This window comes from Myotis lucifugus, unplaced genomic scaffold, assembly GCF_000147115.1.
Source record: "Myotis lucifugus unplaced genomic scaffold, Myoluc2.0 scaffold_367, whole genome shotgun sequence".
Taxonomy (NCBI): domain Eukaryota; kingdom Metazoa; phylum Chordata; class Mammalia; order Chiroptera; family Vespertilionidae; genus Myotis; species Myotis lucifugus.
Genome location: NW_005871415.1, coordinates 907622 through 935536, shown reverse-complemented (window position 1 = coordinate 935536; position 27915 = coordinate 907622). Strand labels below are relative to the sequence as shown.

Below are 27915 nucleotides of genomic sequence, written 5' to 3'. Positions count from 1 at the left end.
GCTCTTTTAATTAATGCCAATGGCTCCAAAATCTTTCTCAACACAGTGCTCAGGCACTGCCTACCACTCCTTTGAACTGAATCCATGAGCTGAAATCCATTGGCTATCTCTGTGTAAGTGATGTCTGTTTAAAAGATCTGGGAGCCCGGCCGGTGTGGTTCAATGGTTGAGTGTCAACATATGAGCCAGGAAGTCCTGGTTCGATTCCCGGTAAAGCACATGCCTGGGTTGCAGGCTCAATCCTCACTAGGGGGCATGCAGGAGACAGCCTATCAATGATTCTTGCCATTGATGTTTCTATCTCTTCCTCTCCCTTCCTCTCTGAAATCAATAAAAAAATATTTTTTGAAGGTCTCCAGCATATTTTTACTTATAGAGTTTATAATCTGATCATTCTATGACTTTTCTTGGGAAAATGACTACAGTTTTTATTACAGAGTTTAAAAAAGAACTGTACAATATAATAATATGTTATATTATGACATGAATACTCTTTTTCTTGTCAGCACAAATAATAATGGCTTTGCCCCTGAGTTTCAGGTCAAAGCTGAGTCCTCAGTGACACCATCACATTACCAAGTTTCCTACAAGCTGATATTTGCTTGTTTTTATTGTTTAAAGTATTACATATGTCTCCTTTTTCCCCTATTGACACCCCTCTCCGGCCACTCCCACCCCCCAGGACAAGCCCCCACTGCCCCAGTGTCTGTGTCCATTGGTAATGCTAATATGCATGCATACAAGTCCTTTGGTTGATCTCTAACACCCCCCCCCCCCGCCTTCTCTCTGAGGTTGGATGGTATGTTCAGTGTTATCTTGTCTCTGGATCTATTTTTGTTCATCAGTTCATGTTGTTCATTATATCCCACATGTGAATGAGATCATGTTATATTTATCTTTCTCCGACTGGTTTATTTCACTTAGCATAATGCTCTCCAGTTCTATCCATGCTGTTGCAAATGGTAACAGTTCCTTCTTTTTTGTAGCAGCACTAGGGGCCCGGTGCACGAAATTTGTGCACTGGGGGGGGGGGTCGCTCAGCCCAGCCTGCCCCCTCTCACATACTGGGAGCCCTCAGGGGATGTCCTACTGACCGCTTAGGCCCGCTCCCTGCTCCCCTTGGGGAGCAGGCCTAAGCCACAGTCTGGCCTCCCTTTGTGGGAGGGGACCAGGCTGATCAGGGGAGGGCACCAGCCCCATCACCCTGCTGCTGCAGCCACTGCCAGTCCCACAGCCACCAAGGTGTTTTCATCAACACGGACTCCAGTCTCTTCACCATGAAAAAATGACAACTTTCTTTAGGCATTTTCAAGATGTGTCTTTCATAGGATATGACATTTCTTTTATTATTTTTTTTATCCTCACCTGAGGATATGTTTCCATTGATTTTTAGAGAATGTGGAAGAGAAAGGGAAAGACAGAGAGAAACATCACAGTGAGAGGAACACTTTGATTGGTTGCCTCCTGCATGAGCCCTGACCTGGGCCCTGGCCAGGGAGGAGCCTGCAACCTAGGTACATGCCCTTGGTCAGAATTGAACCCAGATCCTGTGGTCAGCAGGCCGAGGCATTATCCACTGAACCAAACCGGCTAGGGCAGGATATGACATTTCTTAGCCCTCCAGCAGCAGACCTTTGTTTTTTTCTCCAGGAGTGTGGTGGAAAAACCCTAGGTCAACTTCTTGGATTCTTATTACCCAAGATACTAAGAATATTACCAGTGGCATACAGGGAGCTTAGCCAATGAGCAGTCAGAAAAGGTGTTTCCTCTGTAGTTCACACCGATCCCCGGCTCGGCTCCTGCCCAGACCTAAAGGCTTGGGGCCTGGACAGGGGATCCCCAGCTCCCTCCCATCAGCCCCTGCCCAGGCCTAAGGCCTCTGGTCGGCGCTTTAGGCCTGGGCAGGGGACCCCCAGCTCCCTCCAATCGCCGGCTCCGCCCCTGCCCAGCTCCCTCCTCTGGCCGAGGCATTAGGCCTGGGCAAGGGCCCCCTCGGCTCTGATCACAGGCTCAGGCCCTGCTCAGGATCCCCCTGGCTCAGGCCCTTCCTAGGCTGCTCAGGGCCCACATGATGTTCCCTACTTGGAGCTTTGTGGGCATGAGATGAAGGAATGACATTTTCAAGGGTTCCCTGGAATCCACATAATTCTTACAAAACAATATCGTGTCAAATTAAGTCAGAGGAATGCACCCCGTATGTTTCTGATTCACTTAGAATTTATGAGGGTTTAGGAGTTAGTTGAAGAGGTGCTAGGCAAGATGTATCGTCCAATTTCACTAAACCCAAAACATGTGAAACAGAGCCTACTTTTCCTTTCCTTGTGTTTAACTCAAAGCTCAGGGACTTTCTGGCCCATTCATGAACCTTTCTAATCTTCTCTGGGTTTTTATTACCCACACAGGGATCAACTTGTGTTTCTCTCCTGGTGTGTATACACAGTGGAAAGGGGCAGAATCCAACTCGTAAATTGCTGATACATGTTTATTGCACTTCAGCTGCTTGACCTTCCATGTCTGCAGTGGGTGGGTATTCAGGCCAGTCCTCAGAAGTCACTTTCTCCCACCCCTCAGTGGGATGTGTAGTAACTTACTAACAGGGCCAGAGAGCTTCATGCCTCTTTGTAGAGCCACATCCCAGGGGCAAAACATTCTGTCTTCCTATGGGGTTGCTTTGCCTCTCACATTTATGTATTCATTTCAAAGATATTTTGACCCCCTTCACTGTACATTTGAGAATCAGAAGTATATAGCACTCTTAGTTCAAAGAGAAAGAAGATATAGATAGAGATAATTATAATACAGTGTGATGCATGTTATGTGAGAGGAAATACTTTGTGTTATGGGAGGACCCTACTGGCTCCTCTGACCCAGCCTGAGAGACTAGGATGCAGGTAGGTCACCAGATGAAGACTTCTTAAAGGAAATGGTTTGTTAACTGGGTTTTGAAGTATGTATAAGAGTTCATCAGAAAGATAGTAATTGTGGGAAGGAACAGAGGAGATGGAAAGAGAGCAGTCCTGGTAGGAGGTACAGTATAGGTAATGCCCTAAGGCCTAAGGAAGCATGAAATACTTGGTAATATTTCTGGGCCAGATTATGCAGTGCCTCCCATGTACCACTCCAAGGCACCAAAATGGAGTTCTGAGTAGCTGGTGGGGCCCATTATGTGAAGGTAGCTCAGAGGCTCAGAGCTGAAGTGGGACTTGGATGTGGTTCCAGGGATTAGGGTGAGGACCCAGATGCTGGTTATTTATGACCAATTTCATACTTTAGGCTTTATGATGGCATGTCTCCCAGGGCAGTATGTTGAGAGTACAGTGACATCTGACATTTGGCATTGTGTGACTGCAGAACAGTGAGAGAGAAAATGAGGTGCTGCCAAATGAAAACCCAGGAGCTCCCATTGGTAACAAGGGGTGTATCTTACCTTCTCTAGGTAGTCCAGTAGCTAATGTGAATTCTGATTGGAATGTGGTGGTTCAGAGTAGTGGATGAGATAGATCACAGATGTTCTAGCCAGTGTGTGACTTTGGACAAGCTACTATCATCACTGTTAAGCCTCACCTTCCTCATTTGTACAAATGGGTTAATAGCAGTTCCTACCTCATTAGGGCACACTGTGAATAAATTAAGATAATGCACAAAACCTTGGTTCAAATACATGGTGTGCTGCCTGCTACCCAGTGGACGTTCAAGACTTCAGTCCCCTGTCCTATATCAACTATGTCAGAATGAGAGTGTTGGACAAGATGGTCTTCACAGACCCTATTGAACCCACTGTCATTCCAGCACAGAGCAGAAGGGAATGAGAAGGGTTCTCTAGATGCTGTGGGGCCTGGAAGTGACTTGCCTCCCTGGGACGTTTTGAGACATTATTTACCACGAAGGATGCTATGGCAGGAGCAACAGCATTCCCACATCAAGAAGCACTTCCCATTGTTAATAGGGAGCTAGCAGGCTTCAGGGCTCTGGTTTAGCCTCTGTGGGTTTCCAGGGCAGCTTAGACCACTTCCCATGTGAAAACCATGGCCGGTATTCAGAAGACTGTACTACAGGCAGACTTGACTGCTTTTGTGGTTTTTGTGGTTGATAAGCTGATATATTCATGGAAGAGAACTCAGTGGGCATCAAAATTCTTGTTTCTGAGTCTTACTCATTTATTCACCAAATATGTATCCAGCCTACTCTGTCCCTGCTACCCCAGGGACACAGCGAGAAAATAGACCTGGTAGCCACTACCTTCAGAGAGCTAATGATCTCAGAGGGAGCCACGCATACTGTCAGTCCAGGGTGAGATGTGCTGTGTTACAAAGAGCAGGAAGAATGGCGAAAGCACTGCTAGGCGACACTGTCTCCAAATGTCCTGGAGGTGGTTTTTAAAGTACAAATTAACCAGAGGGAGGTAATGACATTCCAAGCAGATGGAACCTAATGAGCTAAAGTGCGGAAGCGAAGGAGAGCTGTCAGGTTCAGAGGAGCTGTAAGAAGTTCTGTGCTGCTACAGCCAAGAGCGTGTGCCTGTCTGGGACATGGGGTAGGTGACAGGGACCCAGAGGGAGACAGGGGAGAATGAGGAGCAACAGAGAGGCAGAGCAATAAGATCAAAGAGATAAGCAGGGAACAGGCCATGGAAGATTCTCACAGGTCATATTAAAGAGTCCAAACTTCATCTTGAAGGCAATGGGAGTAGCCATTGAAAGATTTCAAAGACTATTGAACTTGGGCAGATACTTTTGGCACATGGTTAGACTGGGTGATCTTCAAGATCCCTGTATATCGAAACTTTCCTAAACAGATACTATATATTCTCTTTGAAGTGCTATCCACAAAAATCAATTCTTTAGTATTTTTTAAAAATAACCAGTTGTACATTTATAGCCTTTTTTTTTCACACAATGACATCAATCTAGCAAAACTTTGCACATCTCTTACATGGATGACATCATGCTGGATTGTGCATGAAGGTAAATAAAAATGCAGGGGACACATAACTGTCCTAACAATAAAAGAGATTGCACAAGATATAGTATGGACTGATTGAGTTTGGAGTCTGATGATCCAGATGTGTGACCTTTCTCTGTCTCAGCCTCGGTCCCTTTCTCTGTAAAATTGGGATGTTAGTAGTGTTTATGGTGTAAAGATGTTGAGAGTATTGGAGGAGATAACACAGGTTAAAAAATAAACAACTTAATCCAATGATAAGAACTTAAATTTAGTTAGCTAGTCACCTCATTCTTAGTAGTAGCTGTAGCAGTTATTGGCAGACAGGTTTTGGATAATGACAATGAGAGCTGTTACTACTATGACATTATCAGTTGTTAGAAAATTTTTTTATATTTGAATATCTCAAATTCAAAATCATGGTAATTTGAATTGGTATGAAATTCTTTCTCAATGGAACCAAAAACAATTTGCTTCACAAATGAATAATGGCAAGTCCAGTGATGGTAGAAAATATGGGAGTATTAAACTTTTATATATATTTCAAGTATATGAAGCTGCTTTCTGGGAATGTATTCCATAAGATAATTATAAAGGTGGCTGTATTGATTTATTCAAGTATCTCCAAGTATCACTTAAATTGTTAGCACTTGATAGTCATAGATTTTAAAGAGCATCTTTAAAAGCAATAAAATGGCATTTCTTTGCAGAACATTTTGTCCTTTTTTATTTATTTTGCATGTCCTTTTCCTGCCTCTCATTTCTCTCCAGTTACTCACAACGAGTGTTATTTTGCCAAATTCATACCAGTCGTTATTTATTTATTTATTCATCCACCAAATATTTATTGAGTGCCTGCTCTGTGCCAGGAAATCAGCTAGATGCTGGAGACACAGGACTGAACAAAAAGACAAGAGCCCTCCCTCTTGGAACTTACATCCTAGCCATAGGTTCAGCTTTGGAATGGAACAGTGACACTCTTTGAGAGTTGGTTGAAAGTGTCTAGAGGTAGGTATAGAAAAATAATCATGGTAAAATCGGACATTGATAGAACAGAAAGTTAATCAGAATGTAGACCATCATACAGGGTCATAGACCTTAGGACAACAGCTTTTGTATGAGAATGCTTTTGTAGAGGTTTCGGTTGAGGCTCTAAAATTGATATGAATAACTCTTTTTTGCCAATACTAGAGATTTAAAGTAGTTTTTCTCCTTTAACACATGCATTCACCCCATACCAGATCCATAAAATTCATTTATAGTTTCTCAATGATTTGACATAAATATTAACAGAGAAAACTAGCACTACTGACTGTTATCCAAAAATTTTTTTTAAAATTTAAGTTAAGAAATACTGAAATCCAGACCCGCTCCTGCCTTGCTCAAACCCTTTAATAATTTGTGTGCTGAGTAAAAGCCGAGTTCTAAAGCTTTTCTTTCAAAACTGCCACATGAAGTTGGTCAATAGCTGTTGTTCTTGATATCTTTTCTTTAATCCCCACTGCTTCCTGGAAACTCAAGGGATTTGGGGTGTGGGGGGAAATTATACAAAAGCTATTGCCTGTAACTTGAGCCACTGCCTCATGTCAGTGATTTTTGACTTGTACCCATCTGGCTTTCTTTTTTAAAAGATGTGTCTGGTTCATTTATGTCATTCAACCATTAGTTATTGAATGCCTCCTATGGACCAGGCATTCATAGTTTCTGCTTTTCACTTTATTTGCTCCCCTCCAAATGTATAATCTAGTCTGTGGTTTCTTTGAGTCTAAGTAAGCATTCACTGTTGTTTCTCCAACTGATACCTGGCCCACTCAGCTAGAAAATCAAAGTAGCCTTCCCTATCAGAAAGCAAGTTCCACTGTTTATTTCTTGGCTGCATGAGAAGAAGAAAAAACTCAGGAAGGAAGAGACAGAAGCCTCCTTGTATAGATTCATTAGCCACCTGCCCAGCAGCCATTATCTGTCTTTATTTCAAAGCTCCTTCACTTGAACTGTTGAAAGATGGACCTTAATCTAGGGAAAATTCCCACTATGGTATTTCAAAACATCTTTCGAAATTTACACAATTTATTTAGGAGCTTACAGAATTTATCCAGGAGAGCTCAGACCCTCTCTAACTTGTCACTCTGATCAGTTGAGGTGGAGGTGATTTTTGTCTTCTTCTTAATGTACATCTGATATCCAGCAAGACTCACCCATCTATCCAGCCAGCCAGCCAGCCAACCATCCCATTATGATGCTCTATGCTAAGCCTTTTTCTAGACACAGGAACTAAGACAAAGACTAAGGCAGAGTTTTTGTCTTTAAGGAACTCCTATTACCAGATGCATTTGGAGCTGCAGAAAGTCCCAGGTTGCTTAAAGTGTGGATACCTTTTGTTAGTAAATCAGTTGTTATGACATCAAAGTCATGCTCCTCTATCTCAAGTCTGGAATGTCACATAGATAGTATCCTGGCCTGATATCTTGTCTTGGTTGCTGCTGTAATCACTCTAGCATGCAACATGGTGCTGAATACATAGTAGGTATGTGAAAAGCATTTGTGAAATTGAATTAGGTTTAAATTTGTTCGCTACCTGCCAACTATTTGTCGGTGAATTGAGATTCCAATAAGCGACACATTTTTTAAACCCAAGTTCTGAACCAATTGAGAAATAAGACAAAGAAGATGGCAGATATAAAAGACACCATTTCTAATTCTGGTACAAACAGTTATTGGAGAATATGGCTTATATTTATATGCAAAGGCCTTCCTAACATCAAGTATAAGAGCAAGTAGACTTACTCTCCAGTCACCAGTGTTCATTGCTTACCCTCTAGGACAGGGCTCAGCCCTGGAGATGCTAGCAACACATGCATTCTCAGTAGACCTTGTATCCAAGAAAAGGATTCTCCTTCTAAACTTTCAACTCTGTGATAAGATTTTATCACTCTTCTCACCTCCTCTCCTTCCCAGTTGAAGTGAAGAAAGAAGCAGAGAGAAGTGAGAAGTATCACATCAGTGGGGTTTCTTCCACAAGGAAGAACCCTCAAAAGTTTGGAAAAACCTTCCTGGCAACACCAATTCTCTGTTGATTTGGAACACGCTCTTTTCTCATTTCCTGCCTGTGGTCTTCATCACGTTTGTCTCAGCCTGACATTGGTGTCCTCTTCCAGTTTGCCTTAGTCTTTTCATTGTAACCACTCAGAGCTTCCTTCTTGCCTGATTTCTCTTGCCTACACCTTCCGCACAGGCTCATCCGTTTCCCTGGGTCCTATCAGCCAGGCTTGGCTCCTAACCCCAGTCAATCTGATCGTATCTGACTTCCAGCTGTTAGAGACTCTACATGATAAACAAACACAGTAATTATTTGGCAACTGTGCCAGGCACTGTTTTGAACGTTCATGATATAGTGGTGACAGAGCTAGATATTATCCCTTCCCCTACAGGGCTTTTGGACAACCAGGGGCTAGAGAGATGTCACCGACCATTCCATCCTGAGCCCGATAACTCTTTAGGCAGAGAAAGCAGAGCCTCTGAAATTTGCAAGATCCTCCCTGTGTTGGCTACAGACATTTAACACGTGCATCTTGATCTTTTCAGTGGTCTTAAAGCGCTGATGAAATGGTTATTTATAATATTTTTATCGGCTATCTTGATTTTTTTCTTGTTAAATTTTCTGTACCATTAACTTCTCTGATAAACAAAATGGGGAAAAAGAATAAAGCCTTCCCAAAGTTCTATGCAGCCAAGAAGAAAAAAAAAATTGAAGATATCCACCAGCAGCTTGTAAAAACAAAAGGGAGTTGTGGGGATTATAAAACATATGCCTGACAACTGGTATTATCCACCAGCGAGATATTGTTCATATCTCCACAGCCTGATACTGTACGAATGAGCGCCCCGGTTATCAAGTCATACATACAATGGCCCGGTGGCTCCGGGAATTACCTTCTTGGATTGCTGCAAATCCCTAGTCTGCACCAAATTCATCATGCAAAGGCCCTACTATAATGAACCTTGGGGAAAGCTCAGCATTCAGTTGTATTTTAACGTGTTAAGTGGAGTGCTGGTAGTCTAGAAATGTAGCTGTTAGGAATGTCAGAAAAGAGATTTCACCTTTCGCCTTTCAAATCTGTTTCCCACAATTATCTCATCATGTGGCCCCACCACAGTCTGGGCTGTTTGAAATGGCCTCCCAGCAGAGTGCCACCAGGGGAGGTTCCTGCTTGGTGGCATGGAGTTCCCTTTGTGGGAGTCTGAGCCCTGGAGCAATCAGCAGGGAAACCTGGAGGCCAGCACATTACCTAGTTGTTGGTAACAGTTAACACAAGTGTTTGCTTTTTGTGTTCTGAGAATCCCATCCACTCCCTTGGCAGCTCCTCGTGGAAGAATTCTGGGACATCTGGAGACTATGAGATGCCCCAGCGTGCCATGCCTTGATCATTAGCGTCTCTGTTGAACAAAGCCAACCACAATGTACCAAACACACTCCATGTCACATTCAGTCAGTAACACACAGGCACATATACATGTACACACACAAATATATGCACCAAAGACACATACATACAAATATACATATACACATACATACAAACATGTACACACTCACACACATACGTTTTTACAATGACTTGATGGGGGATGGCTGTGATTGGGTGCTGGGTGCCCTGAAACGAGGCAGATGGTGACTCTTCTCCTGGAAGCTGTGTACTCAGAAGACACACAGGCAGCTGAAACAGAGCCATGTCTCTGAATAGGGCCTAGGGAACACCTGCCTCCCAAGTACCCGGGATATTGTTAAAAATGCCAGACCCCGGCCCCATCCCAGTCCCACTGAAACAGATGCTTTTGGGGCTGAGGTCTGGGAATCTTGATCTTAACATGCTCCCCCACTGTCTTCTGTCTGAGAACCACTGTAATACGATAAATACTGTAACAGAGATGTGTAGGTTGTCAATGGAACTTGCATGAGATACACCCAACCAGTTTGCCCTGTGGGAATCAGAGAAGGCACACTGGAAGAAGTAGTCCCCGCCCTAACCGGTTTGGCTCAGTGGATAGAGCGTCGGCCTGTGGACTCAAGGGTCCCAGGTTCGATTCCAGTGTAGGGCATGTACCTTGGTTGCGGGCACATCCCCAGTGGGGAGTGTGCAGGGGGCAGCTGATCGATGTTTCTCTCTCATTGATGTTTCTAATTCTCTATCCCTCTCCCTTCCTCTCTGTAAAAAATCCATAAAATATATTTTAAAAAAAAGTAGTCACCACGTTGGGAGCAGAAGAAGAGAAGGAGGTATTCAGAAAAAATAAAGGAGAAAAGGTCAGAAGCAATGTCCAGAAGAGGAAGGCTAGAGACTACGGGGAGGTTTTGCAAAACATACCACCCTTAGTAAGGGACTTTGGCAAATAGAGGCCAGTGGGGTGCTTCCTGCATTTGTAATGCTTCCAGTTTAACACAAGACAGGTTTCTGGGCTTCCTGATAAGGTGCCTGCATTTGTTTTACTTCCTCTTCCTGAGCTTCTTTCCAACAATGACACTACCATAGAAACCTGAATTACTGTCTGGACATATTGCAGGATCCCGACTCAGATCTGGAACCTTCCACGTGGTAACATAGGGACAACGTCTCCCTGACCTCATGCCAGGTGCCATGGCTGCTACCGCGCAATGGATGATTCCACGTTTCCTATACAGAACCAAGAATGTGCAGAGAGAGGAAAACTTAAAACAGCTCCATGCCAACGCTCCATTTCTGCGCCGGATGTTCCCCCTTCTTAATTTTATGTTTGCTCAGGATCCAGCTTTCTGAGGTCAATTAAAGTCAGGAGGAGGTGTCAGCTTGATTTAGTAAAATTGGATTCTTTGTCTGCCTTGGGTTATCTCCTTGGGCTGGGTTGTCATTTGAATTTTATGTTTTTGTCCTTATTTTTCCGACCATGGCTTTTTTTTTTCTCCCTAGGAAGGGTTTTTCAGTGTTGCTCTCGCTCTGTCTGTTGCAAGGAAGGTGTTTGTTTCTGTAAAGTGCCTGTCCCGGCTGATCTCCATCATCTTTATGGTCTTGCATTCTGTCACCGTGGCTCATGTCTGGCTGTGGTTTGTTATGTTTTGACAGGAGTTGGTTATAAAGCCGGGGATCACGTCTCTGGTTTTGCCTTTCAAACTTTCTTCTTTACGGTAGCCATAAACCCACACTGCTTTATGTTCCCGCTGAGAAGGAGCTGAGATTCTGGTAACAAAAGCCTTGGAAGAAAGGAAGAAAAGAAAAAGAGAGAGCGGGAGAGAGAGAGAGAGACAGAGAGAGAGAGAGAGAGAGAGACAGAGAGAGAGAGAGAGTGAGAGAGAAGAAAGGGAGGGAGAAGAAAGAATGTTGAAGAGATGTTATTAAAGTAACAAGTTACATAGCAGCAGTCATTAAAATGCAATATGAAAAGAATACATAGCATTTTCAAAGATTTGAGAAAATAATAACAGACTAGCAGGAGAAATGTCCCTAGATTACCCTGCCCTGCTGTGTTTAATTCTTGGATGCTTGGACAAGTTGGGAGTTGAAGAGGTCACCCTGGGTTTGCTAGGAAGGGAGAGAGCATGGTGTGGGGACAGGCACTGCTTTCTCTGAACCCTTCAAGCAATGACCTTGTTTTCCCGTGTAGATGGTAGAATGTAGACTTGGATTGTATGATCCTGGACATGGTGTTCGTATTTCTACCTTCGTTCCTGCCTTCAGGAAGGAGCTTGGAGTACTTGCTGTGTGCAGGCCCAGCTCTGGGTCCCGGCCCATGGAGTGGATGGAGCTCTGTTGTGTCCTGAGAACTTGACTGGACACATAATGTGATTTTCGATTTCAGCCAATCCTCAAGGTCATCTGGAGAAAAAGTAATATTATTTCTGTGTAACTAGCATATGGCCAGCCACCTAGGAACACAAGAATGTGCATTGACATGGGGGGAGGTGCAGATAAAAGGAACGAGGGACCCGTTCCTGGTCACTGTGGTAAACTGTGGATTTGTGTGGGGGCAGAAGAGGGATTTGGTCCTGTCTGATTCCACAGCCTGTGTTTCGTACCCCAACCCGGGCTGGGTCTTCTCTAACCACCTAGCATAGTGATTTTTCAACCGGTGTGCCGCAAGAATGTTTAAGCCATGCAATGCCTATTTAGTCAGGGGCACCAATGGGCCACTGCAGAATGGGCAGCTCACCCTCTTAGTACTTCTCACTTTCAAGGATTTTTACTTCCCTGTAAAATGCCCCTGGAATGCTGGCCTGGCCTGCAAATGGAGTCTTTCTCTCTTCCCCTCACTCTTCTTCTTTTTAAAGAAGTATACTCTTCTATATGGAATTTGGATGTTTATGAAGTATACACACAGCGACTATAAGGGAGAAGCCCTTCAGACTAAGCAGTCTCAGGTAGGATGCGTTTTGTTTAACTTGGAAAATTCAAAATGAACTTAAAACCCAAGATGAAACTTTCCAAATGATTAGACTCTAATTCTTAATGATCTGAAATAGAGCATTCGGCTGTGAAAATCCCAGATACGGGGCCCCTAGAACCTGTTCTTGGGGTTTTGGTTCCCAGCCCTGAACTGTGAAAGTGGCTTTAGCTCTGCGTTGAAACCTGCCTGCGCGCATAACCAGTTGGAGGTTGGCAGGCGTCTAAATAGACATGCCAAGTCCGCATGCATCCATTTGCCAAACATCTCTTAAGTAGCTATTTACATCACGGATGTGCTGTGATACTGAAATGATCGAGAAACGTTCTCTGCCTTCAGGGAATGACAGTCACTGAAGGAAAGACAATAAAATTGACGATTACAATGCAGTGGGGTAAGGCACAGCCTGTGCAGTTAAGTGCTCAGCGGAGTCGGGCTCCGTGCAAGCGCTTTGCATGCATAATTTTACGAATACTGGTAACTGCCCGTTATTAGCGACGATTCCATGCCCGTTTGACAGATGAAGAAACTGGGCTTTAAAGAGCATAAATCCAGGTCGCAAAGTAAGTAAACGGCACAGCCAGTCTATGCATCTGGGACTTGCACTGCAGCACCCAGGTCTATAACCACTTTGCATGCACAGAGGAAAGAAGTGGGGAACTTGAAGGAGACGCATGATGCTCAGCCAGGGGGTGTGGTGCTGTAGCTAAGATCTAAGGATGCCTAAGACTTGGGATGAAGTGGAAGAGGAGGGAGTAGAACCCCCTAGACATAGGGTGCTGCGTGAGCAGAGAACTTGCGGAGTGCAGTGCATGCAAACATGGAGGAAGTGGGCGAGATCCAAATGGAGATGAGAGAAGGAGGTGGGGCACCCGGTTGATTATTTTAATTCTACAAACCTTTGACTTCAGAATCCACTGCAAAGGGTTATATTTTATTAGCTTCTGTTTTAAGGACCACTTAATACCCAGTCCTGTGGGAGGGCCCAGTCTGACCCAACTCTGCCTCTCTCTACAGAGAGGAAATCACCTCATTCACCACGCTTGGCATGGCCAAAGGTGCCGAGTCCTGGTTTCCATTAAGTTTGAAGTCACAGGCATATTTCTGTTTCTCTGGCAATAGTTCGCTAACCCAGTTGAGTTGTGCTCATATTAAAACACAAAATTGAATGACTCGTAGTGTTCCCCTGGAAGTTTGGGAAGCCCCAATAAATCATATTGAAATAATTTCATAAGAGTTCTTGAAGTTTGGCACCTTTGAAATATCAAGGAATAGAATTTTCTCACTTCTCTAGTTTGGAGCACTTTTTTCTTCCTTTAGGCAAATGAATGGCTTGGGGGTAGAGGGGGACCCAGAAAACTGCAAACCATCTGAAAACATCAACTGTGAATGATTGACTCGGAGGAATAACCACATGAGCAGGCTATCTGTGAATAATTACTTTTATTTATTTATTTTATTTTATTTTTTCCATCACCATTTATCCCCCCTAATTTCATACTGTAGATAAAGCTTTGAGTACTTGAGAACTGCCACTTGTGAGGGGCACATTGTGTGATCCAAATGGTAGAAAATGTAGATATTAATAATATTCAGTGCTGGTGAAAGTGTGGGTAACACGTGTACTATCAGGGCAATGAGGGAGTGAACTGGTCACAGCACTTTGAAGGGTGATTACTGACACGTGGTTAAGTAAAATATATATATTTTTTCTTTTTCAGTGTTTACCCTGTTGGGAAAAATTGAAAAACAATCTATATGTCCCTCAACCTAAGAATGTCTAACTAATGTGTGAAACAGCCATATTCTGGAATATTGGGCAGTGATTAAAAGAAGTGAATTAGCCTTAGAGTTCAAAAATGTATTATTGAATGAAAAAAAGCTCCATATAGATACAGTTAGCATGATTATTTTAATGTAAAACAAGACAAAGGGCACTCCCACAAAATGATATGTCTTTCTATGGGTCATACATATGGAAATAGTTATGTAATTTTAAAATGTCAAAGACTATATAACATACTTATAACAAAGGTGGCCTAGGGAGGGGTAAAGGCACTACCATTGGTGGGTTCAGGGTGGTCAGGGGAACTTTAGGCTTATTGGTCATTGTACAAGTTAGCCCTAGCTGCTTAAACAAATAAACCTCCATAGGTCAGTGGCTTAACATAACCGAAAAGTGTATTTGGCTCCAAAGTCCAAATGGGTTTTCCTGATATATGGCAGCTATCCTCCTGGTGGTAATTCAGAGACCAAACTTCTCCCATCTCCTGGTCCTCCACCAATTGGGGGCGGGTGTGTATGGAATTTTTTGTATCTGGAAGAGAATGCCCATAGAAAGATTTGACTCATCATGTCTGAAAGCCACATTTTTCTTCTTGACGTCTACCTGATTGAAAAAATAAAAACAGTGGAAATGTCCATGGGGACATTGGTTATAACTCCATTCCATGGCAGTACCCAACCCAAAAGACAATTGAGGAAGTGAAGTCTATTCTAGAATAAGGAAGCAGATCTAGTGAAGAGGTAGTGAGTCTCTGTGATAGTAATGTATTCATTTCTTTGCACATGTTTTACTTACATAATTGAAAACTTAATAAAAATTAAATTTGGGCATGGAAATAAACCAATGATGGTTGATTAAAACAAGTATTCTGTATGATTCTGCCACGGCTCCATGCAGCTGGGCAGTTTTACTTCTCTGGCCACCAGATTCTTATCCTGTAAAATGAGGGTGTGGGATGTAATCATGGATAACCTAATTGTATTTATTAGATAATTGTTAGGATTTTGTACAGTATTTTTTTTGTGCATATGTTAAGTGCTATTCATAATCCTTAATCAGAAGCTAGTCAGTATTACCATGAGTTGAGATAATTCCTATTTGAATTAGAGAATCATGCTAAACATGTTATTTTTTAATAATTAAAAATCTATAATAATAAAAGCATAATATGCTAATTAGACCATCGTCCTTCCAGATGAAGCCAGCAGCCGGAGGGAAGCCTGGGTCCCAGGTGCCAGAGGGAAGCCGGTGCTGGCAGCTGGGGGAAGGACGGCCTACTCTTGCACGAATTTTGTGCATTAAGCCTCTAGTGTGTGTGTGTGTGTGTGTGTGTGTGTGTGTGTGTGTGTGTATGTCAAATACCATATGATTTTACTTATATGTGGAACCTAATGAACAAAATAAACTAACAAATAAAATAGAAACAGACTCACAGATACAGGGAACAGAGTGAAAGCTATCAAAGGGGAGGGTAGTTGGGGAGCTGGTTGAAAAAGGTGAGGGGATTAAGAAAAAAACTCAGGCACAGAGAGCAGTATGGTGATGGAAAGGGGGTGGAGGGAGGTAAAAGAAGGTAAAGAGGGGATAAATGGTGATGGAAGGAGACTTAACTTGGAATGGTGAATACACAATGCAATATACAGATGATGTATTATAGAATTGTACACCTGAAACTTACATAATTTTATTAACCAATGTCACCCCCCAATAAATTCAATTAAAAATTAAATAAGAACTGGCTAGGGGTGTGTTGAGATATTCAGAAGTGCACTGGGATTACAAAATGCTTTGGGAACCACTGGACTAATTTAGTACCTAGGATAGTGCCTCATATAGAACACTGCTCTCATGTTAAAGGAATAAATTCATAAATTGAATTTATGCAAAAATGTATACAAAAATGTGTGTATGTGTGTACAAGAAAGAATTAAGTTTATCTGGGCACAAAAATTGTTTAATAATTGAAAATAAGTTAATAGATAGCTTTCTAAAGAAAATTAGAACATCAGTAGTTACTAAAAAGGCATCAATCAAATTAAACATCCATTAGGATAAAAACTCATAAAAACAAAGATTAGAAAAACAATTTGCTTTTCTTTCCATGATAAATAATATACTGTCAAGTCAGCATATAGTATTTCCCTAATCTTTGAGGCATTTTCTTAAAAAATATCAGGGAAAGAAAAAGTTCTGTAACTTTGCTTATTATTTAATCTTATTTTTCTGGAAGTTCTATTCTAACCATTGCAGTTGAGAAATCAATGATATAAATATATTGGAATGATAGAAAACTTTTTATAAATTTTTAAAAAAACTTAAAATTAATAAATGCATTAATTTCTAGCCTGGGTGGGTTCCAACTACAAATATAATTTTAAAATACATTAACCATTCAGCATAACTAAAGTATGCAAGAATTGTCTTAACCAGAAATGTTCAGTATCTACATATAAAAAAATCTATAGAATTTCTTTGATATAGAAATAAAGACAAACAAATAAACATTTCATGTTCTTGAATTGGAAGATTAAGCATCTTAAAGATGCCAACTCTTTTTTAATAAATTTAATTTAAATCAACTTACTCCAAATTTTTTTTGTGGGGGAATTTAAAAATATTATCTTAAAGTTTATCTTGAAGAATAAATACAGTAGTTGAGAAAATGTTGAATAAAGATACAGAGGAAAGAAATCTACCAGATGTGAACTTTGAGATATATATATATAGTAACTGTCATAAAATAGAGAGTGAGAACCAGGTGTTGGAGGGCAAAGGGGAAAAAGGAGGCGACATCTATAATACTCTCAGCAATAAAGATAAAAAATAAAAATAATATAAGTAAATAAATAAAAGTCAGTACAATGAAAAAGAGAGAGAGAGTGAGAAAGTTCTATGTAGCAGAGTAGTTAATCCAGACAAGTTCCTTTAAGGCATCCTATATAATAAAGGGCTAATATGCAAATTGACTGAAACAGCTGAATGACCGGTCTCTATGATGCACACTGACCACCAGGGGGCAGAGGCTCAACGCAGGAGGATGTCTGATTGCCCGCTTAGGCCTGCTCCCCAGGGGTCCAGGACTGCGAGAGAGCACAGGCTAGGCTGAGGGACCCCCCAGTGCACGAATATTGTGCACCCAGCCTCTAGTAAGTATGTAAGATCTGGTTAAGGCAGCAGCACCAGTCATGAGAAATGTTCCATGCTTCCTAACACATGCTGTTCCCTCAGCCTGGACAACTCTTCCCCGTGGTCACTTGTGCCTGATTTATGTCTATTCATCCTTCCACTTGGGTCTTGCTCTAACATCTCACTTCCCACTGATCCTGCACTATGTCTATGAGGCATCAGGAATTAGAGCATGGACTTATTCTGGAAGTCAGTAAAGCATTTCAGTTTCATATCCAAAGGGTGTTGATTTACGGTTAGAATCCAGCCATGGCTGCGGACCTCTCCTGCACAATGTTATTGTCAGTAACTTGAACAAAGGGAAAATGGAATTTGGCCCATCATAAAAATTTCCTGTGGGATGGCTGACAGAATAAGAATCCAAAACTATCTGAATATGCCAAAGTACTGGTTGAATGAGATGAAATAAGACAGGCTTACATGCAAGTTCCTACAACTTGGAACTATAAGTCCATTCATAGATTACATGGACTCATTCAGCAAATACATATTGGGTCCTTATTGCATCAGACAGTGTATAAACAGAGGGGGCCATGGTACACATCTTTCTTATCCTTAATAAGTTAATAGCTCAAAGAATTGCTTTATCAGAAGCTCCCTAAATGCAGAATGTGGTCTACCTTAGTCATCATTGTTTCTCCAGCACCTAGTGCAAGGTGGTTGGCTGGAGTCTTAGTCAAGTTATTAAAAATTTGGTAGGTAGAAAACAAACAAAAAAATATGTCTAGTAGATTTCTGGCAGAATCAGAAAATGTTGTGGGGTTTGGGGACCCTGTTGGCAGATGCATACTACATTTAAGACCAGAGTAGTCTCATTAGATCATAACATTGGCTCAACCTTCCACTGTAATCTCATTGCACTAGGAATAAAATTCAAGTCCTTTGCCATAGTCTAGGAAGAGCCACATAATCTGGTTCTTCTCCTTCTTTGAGCCCACCTATCATCTCACTCCTGCCACAATGCCTTTCTTCCTGGGACATACCAAGCACTTTCAGTTCAAACTCATTCCTGTCTTGGGGCTTTGCCCTTGCTTTTCCCTGGGCCTGGACCTCTTCAATCCCGGATCTTCACATGGCCCCCTTCAATCAGAAATCAGCTCCATCACCACCTCCTCACCACAGCCTTCCATGCCAGCCAGTATAAACCAGCCTGCATTCCCTTGAATCAGAGAATTTATCTAAAGCACTTGGAACAGTGTCAGGCCCAGGTACTTACTAAGCAGATATTCAATGAATGAATCTTTGAAAGAGCAAGAGAGGTGATTATTTAAGTTAAATTGATTTGATTGGGCAAAGAGGAAAAGGTAGGTTAGATTGAAAATATTGTCAATTTATGAAAGTAAAGTTACTTTGACTTGCTCTTCCTTCACCGAGACAGAGGAATCTGCCTGGAGCCTGTATCACTCCCATCAGAGTTTAAGCATGTTTTATTTCTATTGTTTTGGCTAATTATGATGGTTATGTACCATAAATGAAATCATCAGTAGTGTTTATGTCACTCCTAGGAGCATCATCACCATTTACATGTTAGCATAATACATTCATTGATTCTGAATACTGATAAGTCTAAAGTGTCTTAATGAATCTGTGTGTACCTCAGTGGCAGACTTTCCACAAAATACCACGTGCGGGTGCGCATGTACAGTGTGATTGAAGCTTCATGGCCCATACGCAGAAGTCGGTATTTTGTGGAAGAGCCACACTCAAGGGGCCAAAGAGCTGCATGTGGCTCGCGAGACGCAGTTTGCCAACCACTGCCCTAGCCGGTTTAGCTCAGTGGATAGAGTGTCCACCTGTGGAATGAAGGGTCCTGGGTTCGATTCCGGTCAAGGGCACATGCCTGGGTTGTGGGCTCGAACCCCAGTAGGAGGCATACAAGAGGCAGCTGATCAATGATTCTCTCACATCATTGACGTTTCTATCTCTCTCTTCTCTCCTTTCCTCTCTGAAATCAATAAAAATGTCTTTAAAAAATAATTTAAAAAATAAAATCATATTATAAGGCCAAGGAAGGGGTGGTGAGGGTGGGTAGAGATGGGCAAAGTGGGTGGGGGGGTGGGAAGAGGGACACCTGCGATAATGTCAACTTTAAAAGTTGTTATAAAGCCCTAATCGGTTTGGCTCAGTGGGTAGAGCGTTAATCTGCGGACTGAAGGGTCCCAGGTTCGATTCCAGTCAAGGGCATGTACCTTGGTTGCGGGCACATCCCCGATAGGGGATGTGCAGGAGGCAGCTGATCGATGTTTCTCTCTCATCGATGTTTCTAACTCTCTATCCCTCTCCCTTCCTCTCTGTAAAACAATTAATAAAATAGATTTTTTAAAAAACAGTTGCAATAAAGAAGAGAGGGAAAAATTGTATTATTCAATTATTTTACTATAATTAATTTCACCAAATTAAAAACACAAAATGTTTAGTTATGATTTTTCTCTTTTCAATGAGGAGGAAAATCCTATATAATAAAAGCCCAGTGACCAAATGGCGGAACAACCAGAACGACCAGTCAACCAGTCTCTATGATGTGCACTGACCACCAGGGGGCAGATGCTTAATACAGGAGCTGCCCTCTGGTGGTCAGTGTGCTCCCACAGTGGGAGCGCTGCTCAGCTGACTGGGATGAGCCACGCTCCCACAGCAGGCCAATCCCCGCAGGCCACGCCCCCCCCCCCCCCCCCCATTGCACGAATCCCATGCACTGGGGCTCTATTCATTAAAAAATTACCAAGTGTAAACTGGTACTAATGCATCATTAGCTGTGAATCTTCCCCTTATTCTGCATTTTAATCAGGGATCTCAAACTCTTATTTCGTTTTATTTAATATTTTGAAGTGAATTGTCTCTATCAGATAGAAAGTACAGGCATTTGGAATAGTAAAAGATAATCTCTAATCAAATGGTCTTAGAATTAGGACTTAAAGAAATTCAGAGCACTTATGATCTGAACATTAGAATTACAATTTGGCAAAAGTATTTGCAGAGACATTAGAGTCACACCTAATAAACTATCAGAATTACAGATTCTCAAGATAAGGCATAATTGTTGATTTCCCTGGAAGTATTTGAGTATGCTTGTTCCACCACAAGCTAAGCAGCTTTATGTTTTAATCATTTTTATTATTTTAATTTATACTTTGATTACTAGTTTGAACATTTTCCCATATAATTATTTTCTACTTGCAATTTCTTTCGTGTGAATTACCTACAAACATTCTTAAGAGTTAAAAGCATTTCTTAATGACAGAGAGATGAATAGAGGTGAAATGAGATGAAATGCTCTAAAGGAGATGAGATATAATAGAGATGAAATGTCCTAAAAGATAGATGCATTGTAGCTTATATCTTTTTAATGATTAAGAGTTCCCAGTGTGTACCATTTAGTTTCTAAATGGAGAAAAATCAGCCAATATGTGTAAGTATGCTGTACATATCCTAACATCCACAAGTAACACCTACAAAAAAAGATGGAAGCTAGATCTTGTCTCCACAGCACTGTCACCCTACCAGCTCCAATAGCAAGAACTATTGGAGAGTGAAGGTCAGTGGTTTGGCACAAAACAGAACAATGAAAAACTTCCAAGGAACTGCAATTCAGAGCTCAATATCCAAATTAGCTACGAACAAATTTTTATCTATTTTTGGACTAATGTTTACCTATAAAGTAGTGTATTACTTAGGCATTCTTTATACACATTTTGAGTTTCTGAGTATTTTATGATTTTCTTTTCAATGCATAGATACACAATATATACTATACTAGAGGCCCTTTGCACAAAATTCATGCACTCGGGGGGCAGGGGGGTCCCTCAGCCTGGCCTGCACCCTCTCACAGTATGGGAGCCCTCGGGGGATGTACGACTGACAGCTTAGGCCTTCTCCCCGCCAGGAATCGGGCCTCACTCTGCCTGCAGTTGGACATCCTTAGTGCTGCTGCAGAGGTGGGAAAGGCTCCTGCCACCACCGCTGGGCTTGCCAGCCATGAACCCAGCTTCTGGCTGGACAGCGCTCCTCCTGTGGGAGTGCACTGATCACCAGGAGGCAGTTCCTACATTGAGCATCTGCCCCCTGGTTGTCAGTGTACATCATAGCGACTGGTCGACTGCCCCCTAGTGGCCAGTGCACATCATAGTGAACGGTTGAATGGCCTTAGCATATCATTAGCATATTACACTTTGATTGGATTAACAGCCAACCAGACAACCAGACACTTAGCATATTAGGCTTTTATTATATAGGATTCTACTCACTTGACATCACAGAACATTGCCCTGGGGTTATCTTGCTCACCTTACTTCCCCTTCCTAACTTTTGGAGTTTTGACCCAAATGTGTCAGAAAAATAGAATCTCTGTTATAATCTCCTATGGTCTTAATCACTCATCAGGAATATTTGTAAAATGTAATTCTTTACATGGAAACACAATGTAGATTTAGGTATATCAATATTTAAATTCTTTTTAGTTCCAAGAATTAAAGTACAAATGCAAAGTGTAAGTCTAGCATATGAATGTGACAATATAACATTTAAATAGGTTTAGACTTGGTGTGGCTGATGAGTTCTAGCGGATCACCAGAGCTAAATCTGAAATGTCTACTGATTTAAAGGCATTTATATTAGGCTGTGCAGTGTGGTTGCAAGATTTATGAAATTAAAAGGACATTTTAATCTTCTCAGTGCTTCAAAAATAATACAATTGCACTTTGAATTCAGGCGTCAGAAGAAACTGGCAAAGAGTTCAAAATCACAAATTTGTTTCTTAGCTTCATTGCCACATTGTATTATAGATACTTAGATGCTTGTTAACTCTCTTGTTAGAGGTGTGTTTGAAAGATAGGGACAGTAGTCTGTCTGTGTTTCCAGCACCTACCAAGGAGCTTTGCACCTACTTTGGATTCAGTGAATGTTTACAGAATCAATGAATGAGCTGCAGAGTGACTTCCTCATGCACATGTGATGTTCTTCTTTCCGGTTGTCTCTCCCATTCACTGCACATTATCTGTATATTGCTCATTGTGTGTGCATGTATGTGTGTGTGTGCGTGCATGTGTGTGTGTGCATGCATGTGTGTGTGCACAAGTTATATTTTTTACTAATCTCCCTTGCAAAACAGAAGCTCTTTGGCAAAGATATTCTCTGTGGAAGGCAACACAATTGCCCCCCTCCGAGATGTCCAGTGCTAATGCCTGGAGCCTAATGCTCTGTTACCTTACTAGCAAAAGGAACATTGCAGACCTGAATAAGGACCTTGAGATAGCAGATGATCCTGGTTATTTGGGTGGGTACAAGGCAGCCACCAGGGTCCTTAAAAATGGAAGAGGAAGGCAGCAGGGAGAGCGAGAGTGATGCCCTATGAGGATTCCATGACCATTGTTGCGTGTGAGGCTGGGGGAGGGCCACAGCTGAGGAGTGGCAGCAGCCTCGATGCTGGAAAAAAGCGGGAAAAGGGATTCTTTCCTGGAGCCTCCAGAGAGGAAGGTAGCCCTGCTGACACCTGTTAGCCCAGCAAGACCCAGTCAGATTGTCAGAACACTGTGTGAGGTGATAAACAAAGAGAAATTAAGTCACTAAATTTGTGATCATTTGTTAGTGTGAGTAGAAAACTAATACTGTCTCTGACACACCCTTTTATCCCCTTCAGCTTCTGACACAAAGAGACTCACATCATTTGCAGATTCTCATTCTCATCGCTTTCTTTCCGCTCAGTGTTCGCTACCCTGTTCCATGCTGCAGCAGGACGGACAGCATGAATCAGGATTCCTCTGATTGCAAATAACAGAAAGCTCATCCCAACTTACTCAAAGAAATTTTAATTTTTTTTATTTAAAAAAGAGAGGAGCAGGCACAACTTACAAAAGTGGGACCTTCAAGGACTAAAGTTGCCTTCAGTCCCAGCTAAGATGAGGGCCCAAATCAGTCCACAAAGGCCCTCTGTCTCTCTGGTCTGCTTTCCTCTGGATGGGAGCTTCTGTACTTCTACATTCATATGTCTTCAGTGGCAAAACTGCCCTCTTTCAGGGAAAAATAGTAATTTGCCCATCTTTGCAGCCTAGGGATTTGCAAGGGTGCCATGATTATTCACTGGCACATTAAAAAAGGGCTCCAAAAGATGTTAGCTTAAAGCACAAACACCGCTTTCACTTACCCATGATTCTGCAATTTGGGCAAAGCATATGGGAGACAGCGCATCTCTGCTCCAAGTGACATCAGCTTGAGGCAGTGCGATGGGAGCTCAAGCATCCACCTCCCACGACGGCCTCACTCACACAAATAAGTTGGTGCTGGCTGTTGGTTGGAAGCTCAGCTGGGGCTGTTGGCTGTCAGACACAGTTCTCCTTCACGTGACTGTTCCGCACGGCTAGGTTGGGCTTCTTGCACTATGGCAGTCTTACAGTAGTTGAACTTTGTACATCTCCATGACTTGCCCCTAAGCACAAAGGGGAAGCCTCTAGTCCTTTTTAAGGGTTAGCCCCAAACTGGCATCAGCCTACTTGTGCTACATTCTGCTGGCTAAAGAAGACCAGAGGACCCAGCGCATATCTGAGGAGAGGAGACTGCACACACGACGACGTGACTACCATTGCCGTGGTTCTGTGGGGCCCCCAGCGTGCAGTCTGTTACAGTGAATAGCAGAGTCGTGCGAGTGAGGGTCCAAACAGGACCATGGGGAAAATGCTAGGGACAGTCCCACAAAGGAAAAGGGCTGAAAACACATCTCAGGTCTCCATAGCAACCATTTCCTAGAGTGCTAGAAAGTACTCCATGAAGCGAAGCTGCCTTTCCCTCCAGGTATCTTTCCCACACAGTTTGTACATTTTCTAGAGTCGGAGAGCTAATGAATAATTTAGGTTTAAAGTTAAGGAATCTCTGACATTTTCTCATTCATTTTTTCTTATGCTATGAATGAAAATGATGATAATATATAGCAAATGCTACTGCAAAGGAATTAAATTGTGCAGGATTCATGATGAATAAACTGCAATGTGTCTAATCCAGTAACCTTTTTACTGGGACAATTCCTTGGATACAGTGGTGAAATATTTTCACCCTGCTTCTACTTTTTTATGGTTTGTATTTATTCTCCACAGTACAGATCCCCAAAATGTCAAATGACTAGCGCTCTTTTGTGGTATGTAGTTTTAAGTTAGAATATTTGAAATGCATTTAACTATATTTTATCTGTTTAGCAAAGTACAATAAGGTTTTTCACATTAACCAAGTTTTCTTTACAATATAAGCCATGCGTACATGTATGGTGGACTCACATGACTCTTTATTTGGATTTTGTATTTAATGAGTGAACATGTGCTATTGGGGATTAGGCAGGATTTAGGAAATGTATGTATAAGGATTATTTAAGATAGAATTGCCAAAGATCCAGGAATATGCAGAACATATTTGTTGATTGATTTTAACTGCAGTAAATATGAAGCAATAACAACTCTATAAATTATTCAGAGACCAGTCATCCATGTCAGGATTCTTTAGAGATTGTTTCAGAAAACTGTTTGGCAGGGTATTCTTTTTATAATGTGTTTTTCCCCCCTAGTCCATGTACAAAAGAGATATAGATCCATATGGGATAGATTAACACTGATTCTTTTAAAATGAAGTTAACCATTTTAAAACATTCAAGTGAAGACTGCATGATCTTTCCTACTAAAGCTCTCTTTGGTAATTTATTTATTTTAAATATTATTTTTGTCTTTCAGGAGGCCATGTATGGGGAATGTAAGAGGTTTATTAAAAACCTGGGATCCCTTGAGGGTGCTTTAGTACTTTGCCTCAAATCTGCACATAGGCAAAATTCCTGATATTATGAGTTGGGATTTTCAATGTAAGAGGATTTAAAATCTCTGCTGAAGCAAAGGACTTGTTAGCTGTTTCTAAGCATCATATATCAGAGAGAACCGGCTACTTAACAATCGCTCAACTGAAATGGGGCAGGACAGGGCACAGGGATAAAGGAGACCAATTTAGACCAACTGGAAGGTACCAAATTCTCTTCAAATGGGCCTTTTATCCTAGAAAGATATTCTGTCCAATTCCAGAAGCAGACAGAATGAATAGTCAGTACTGACATAGGTGTGGATCTCTGTATGTGCAGGTACAGTTCACTTTTAAAGATTTCCCTTCAGTAAAGTAATTTGAGACAGTTAGAAGGAGTGACTATTTGAGTGTTTGCAGATTTGGAATTAGAGACCCCAGTTTTCTACTCACAAGTTATGTGACTTTGAAACATTCCTAATAACCTTTTTCTTTTCTTTTCATAATAACTTTTTTTCTCTCAGCCCCCTATACTCAGGGTTGTTCTGAAGATCCAAGTCTGAATGCCAAAACTCTTCACACACTATCAAGCACTACATTATTAAATTTTTTATTATTATGACAACTACTACTAAAACATGATTGAATAACTGGCCTGTAAGCAATCCATTAAAAAATCAAGTGGGTTGGGTGTGTTTTATTTTGGGGAAATATGTTCACTTAGAGAACAAACATGAGGTCCAAAGTAATCAATGTGTTTGTTTCCATTCTTTAAAAAGACAAGTATCACATGATCTCACTCATTTGTGGAATCTAATGAACAAAATTAACCGATGAATAAAATAGAAACACAGAAGCATGGAACAGGCTGACGAATCTCAGAGGGAAGGTGGGGGTGGGGATAGATTTGGGGAGAGACTAACTAAAGAACTTATATGCATATATGCATAACCCATGGACACAGACAATAGTGTGGGGAAGACCTGGGTGGGGGGTGAAGGTGAGGTAGGGGAGGTAAATAGGGAGAAATGGGGAGATCTCTAATACTTTCAACAATAAAGATAAATTTTAACAAATACTACCTCTTTCACTATTGACTTTCTGTCTTTAAAATTTTATTTTATTGTTTAAAGTGTTACAAATAGTAGTACATATGTCTCCTTTTTTTTCCCCATTGACTTTCCCCCGGCCTCCCCTACCCCCGGCACATGCCCTCACACCCCCCCCCCCCAGTGTCTTGTGTCTATTGGTTATGCTTATATGCATGCATACAAGTCCTTTGGTTGATCTCTCACTCCTCCCCACACACACACACAACTCTCAAAGCACACAAAATCTGGAGAGGTGACTATACAAATTTTTGTCTGAATAGCTGAGGATTTTATTTTACAAACTATAACCCAGAAGGGTCATGACTATTTGTAAAGAGAAATTTGCCTCCTGGCATCATCTCTTGCGATGACTTGTATCCAGTTGCAGGTCTGGCGATGGTGTGGGGTGTGTGGGACCAGCCGGATATTTTCCTTCATTTTTTGTTTGTCTGTGTTTCTCTCCCAGCTATCGGCAGGACCCTCATCCCCCGCTACTTTAGCACTGTGTTTGAAGGAGGGGTGACTGACCTGTATTACATTCTCAAACACTCGAAGGAATCGTACCACAACTCATCCATCACAGTGGACTGTGACCAGTGTGCGATGGTCACCCAGCACGGGAAGCCCATGTTTACCAAGGTAAGGGGCCATCTCCAACATGGCTTGTTCTTCTCTGCATTTAAGGATAATAATGGAAGCTTTCTTCCGGAACTTTGAGCTGATTTCTCATATCTTAGACACTTTCAGCACTGTGAGATGATCTTTTATGTTTGCAACTCAGCTAACTCTTATTCTCAGTTGTGGGCATGTAAGGTGGAGTCAAGCATGATAGAGCCTCAAAATTAAGGGCAAGAGAGGGTCAGCTGCCTATTAAACCCAGGTTACTAATTTAGAATGTTAGTTTTTATACAAAAGACCTTCTACAGGTAAAAGAATGATTCAGAGATACACTCTAGTTTATCCAAAGACCACATAGAATCACAATGATTGTCATAATACCATTAGTTTCTGAAGAAATTCTATATGTTACTGAAATTAAACACTCTTAAAGCTAAATTCATTGTGAACTGGACAGGAGGAAAATCCAACTTACCATAACTCAACTAACTGTAATCTTTAAGAAACATAAAAATATAAAAGAATTTAGGAAATTTGGAGCTTAAAGGTGATTTTCCCAAATTCTGAGAAGTTCTATGATTGGTCAGTCAGCAAGTGAGCAAGAAGTTGCGAGCGAGAGAATGAGAAACATGGGGAGAGAAAGAGGAGGATCAGATAAAAAATTGAGGCAGAATTCAAGGCCCTATGAAGGATTTGAAATGAAAAAGAAAAAAACCCACCTATGACTTCTCCCATGCATAGATAATTGCCATATGGAGTGCTTCCTCTGGACAAAGACCTTTCTGGAACATTAGAGTCAACCCCTTTATATATTCTCCCAAGTAGAAAAACAGCAAGAGCAAATATTTAGTCATAGAATCTGGCAAAACAGAAGCTTATTTTTTAAAATATTTTTTTATTATTGATTTCAGAGAGGAAGGGAGAGGGAGAGGGGAAAACATTAATAATGAGGGAGAATCATTGATTGGCTGCCTCCTGCACACCCCTTACTGGGGATTGAGCCCACAACCCAGGCATGTGCCCTGACCGGGAATCGAACCATGACCTCCTGGTTCATGGGTCGACGGTTAACCACTGAGCCATGCCAGCCAGGCACAGAAGCTCATTTTAATGAACACCGGT

The 27915-nt window shown here is 41.7% G+C and overlaps 1 protein-coding gene across 1 annotated transcript in view; it reads left to right on the top strand.

The window, feature by feature from the left end:
• The window catches only part of LDB2 (LIM domain binding 2), a 201002-nt gene that overhangs the window by 104332 nt on the left and 68755 nt on the right, over nt 1-27915 (top strand). Inside the window, exon 2 of the mRNA XM_006101516.1 lies at nt 26642-26814. Within this exon, the coding sequence (XP_006101578.1) occupies nt 26779-26814 (36 nt within the window). The 5' untranslated portion in view covers nt 26642-26778. The remainder of the gene's footprint in view (nt 1-26641; nt 26815-27915) is intronic.